General features: G+C 37.6%; 1 protein-coding gene across 1 annotated transcript in view; it reads left to right on the top strand.

The window, feature by feature from the left end:
* Positions 1-2,951, top strand: part of LOC106867680 (dynein axonemal heavy chain 6-like) — a 319,316-nt gene that overhangs the window by 219,112 nt on the left and 97,253 nt on the right. Inside the window, exon 56 of the mRNA XM_052973027.1 lies at positions 239-419. Within this exon, the coding sequence (XP_052828987.1) occupies positions 239-419 (181 nt within the window). The remainder of the gene's footprint in view (positions 1-238; positions 420-2,951) is intronic.

The raw sequence follows: 2,951 nt of genomic DNA, 5'->3' as shown, positions 1-2,951 counted from the left end.
TATATATACATACATATATACGACGGGCTTCTTTCAGTTTCCATCTACCAAATCCACTCACAAGGCTTTGGTCAACCCAAGGCTATAGTTTAAGACACTTGCCCAAGGTGTCACACAGTGGGACTAAACCTGGAACCATGTGGTTGGTAAGCAAGCTACTTACCACACAGCCACTCCTATGCCTATAATATTTAAAATATTTATTTATAAATTTATATTGAATCTTGAATTTTTCCAGTGAAGTAGTTCAGTTGGAGAAACCACAACTTGAAGAGCAGCGTAACCAATTAATCACCCATATAAACCGAGACAAAATTCAGCTGAAGTCCATCGAAGAACGAATCCTCCAATTGTTATTCCATTCAAAGGGTAACATTCTTGACAATGAGGACCTTATTAACACACTAAATGAATCCAAGGTAAACATAAAAGATTGGCTTCTAAATGTAATCTCTCATTGTTTTAAGATCCCATTTGCAATGTATCATCTTCTTGTTATATACTAGGTGGCATGGTTGTGCGGTAAGAAGGCGGTGAGCTGGCAGAAACGTTAGCACACCGGGTGAAATGCTTAGCGGTATTTCGTCTGCCATTACGTTCTGAGTTCAAATTCCGCTGAGGTCGACTTTGCCTTTCATCCTTTCAGGGTTGATAAATTAAGTATCAGTTATGCACTGGGGTCGATGTAATCGACTTAATCCCTTGTTTGTCCCCTCTATGTTTAGCCCCTTGTGGGCAATAAAGAAATAAGAAGCTTGCTTTCCAACCACATGGTTCTGGGTTCAGTCCCACTGTAGCACTTATGGCAAGTGTCATCTACTATAGCCTTGGGTCAGCCAAAGCCTTGTGAGTGTATCTGGTAGATGAAACTGTAAGAAGCTTGTATATGTGTTGTGTATTTGCCCCCCACCACTCGACAATCGGTGTTGGTGTGTTTACATCCCCATAACTTAGCAGTTTGGCAAAAGAGATCGATAGAATAAGTATCAAGCTTAACAAAAAAGAATGTTCTTTGGTTGACTAAAAGTTCTTCAGAGTGATGCTCCAGCATAGCCACAATCTTATAATTGAAACAATTAAAAGATAAAAAGATAGACGATAAACTCTTTTTTTTATAAGTTATCATTTGATGTGCATTATTTCTGTTTAATGGTTAGTCCACATTACTCTATAAGGAACACAGGACTGATTCCCTGGTTTCTCTGGCATATGTATTCTTCCCTGGATGGGACACTGGACTGAAGCAGGATTACTCATTTTTACTAGTTGAGTGGCCTAGAGCAACATGAAATGAAATCTTTTGCTCAAGAACATAATGCATTGCCTGGTGCACGAGTTGAAACCACAATCTTACGATCATGAGTCCAACACTCTACCCACTAACTCATGCACCTCTGTTTAATATGTTATTGATATTCTCATTGGCTTAGAATAATGTAGCTTCTCTTGCCACCTCTTATGTTATGGCCTGACCTCACTGGCCAGAACCAGTAAAAGAGTTGAAAAAAAAAACAGTAACTCTAATAATTGTTTCTCGTTTTGGCACAAGACCAGTAATTTTAAGGAGAAGGGGCTAGTCAATTACATTGACCCCTATACTTGATTGGTATTTATTTTATTGACTCTGGAAAGATAGAAACCAAAGTCGACCTCAGCAGGGTTTGAACTTAGGCATTATGTTCTTGAGCATTTTGTCTGGCTTTCTGTTGATTCTGTCTGCTATAATTCCATTCTTATACACAAGCTCTGAAATTTAGAGATACAAGTTAGTTGATTAAATCAACCCCAGATCCTGTATTTTATGAGCCCAAGAAGGATGAAAGGCAAAGTTGACTTCAGCAGTATTTGAACTTGGAACATAAAGAGCCATAATTAGCATGAGATATTTTGTATGATGCTTTAACAACCCTGCCAACTCACCACATAACATATAAGTACAAAGTCTCAACTATTTCAAGGAGAGGTCAGTTGATCTTAGTGATTCTAGCAGTCATAAACTGGTACTCATTTTATTGAAATTGGATGGATAAAATGTGGTGTTAACTTCAGTGGGTTTTGAACCCAGAACACAAAGCAGTACAACTAAAGGCCACACATTATTTACTCTCATGCTCTACCAAGTGTGTCAATCCATTGCTATGATTCTAATAATAATTATAGCAATAAAATTGGTTTCTGTAAATATCGCTGGGGCCATTCTCACACAGCGTTTGTGAAACTTTTTTTATGCATGCTTTCCAAAATGTGCCACATTCATTTTGCTACATGAAAGGAAACTCTCTTGACATATTTCTCAAACTTTTTATAAGAAAGATAAAGATGATGATAAGAATGATAATGAGGATGATGATGACAATGACGATGACTCTGCCAATGACTCGTAAGCTGGATACAGAGGAATAGGGATGTAAACAAGATCTTCAAATATTTAAAGGGGCCTCTTTTGGCCAATCTTTACCATGCATCTATGCATGTATATGCAAGCTGTGGCAAGAATTTTGAAGATGACTAGCAGTTAACAATGCATGTGATTCTCTCCTCTCCGCATCACCAATGTTTATCCAAGAGAAAAACCATTGATTTGGATCAATAAAACTTGGCATCGATGTTGTCACAAGCATTGCCATCAGCATGCAAAGACTCAGAGCAGACACTGCAAGACATCTCACACAACCCTCTAAGAGTACTGTCTCCCCACCCCACAACTGGTATATTTATGATCATTAGTGATGTAAGTCAAAGAGATTTGAAGACTGTGCTTATTTCCATTCTATGTGATAGCAATTATATCTGATCATTCTCAATTTCCTGTAACACTGTCATGAACCTACATCATATCATAGATAAACATGATCAGAGACTTAAAAGACAATGTATACAATGGTCTTCTACAAAGAGTCTGTTCACTAATATCACTCACAAGGCATTAATCAGCTTATATATATATATAT

The sequence above is a fragment of the Octopus bimaculoides genome, chromosome 14, assembly GCF_001194135.2.
Source record: "Octopus bimaculoides isolate UCB-OBI-ISO-001 chromosome 14, ASM119413v2, whole genome shotgun sequence".
Lineage (NCBI taxonomy): Eukaryota > Metazoa > Mollusca > Cephalopoda > Octopoda > Octopodidae > Octopus > Octopus bimaculoides.
The sequence above is the reverse complement of the archived record's forward strand: the minus strand, read 5'-3'. Positions and strand labels throughout refer to the sequence as shown.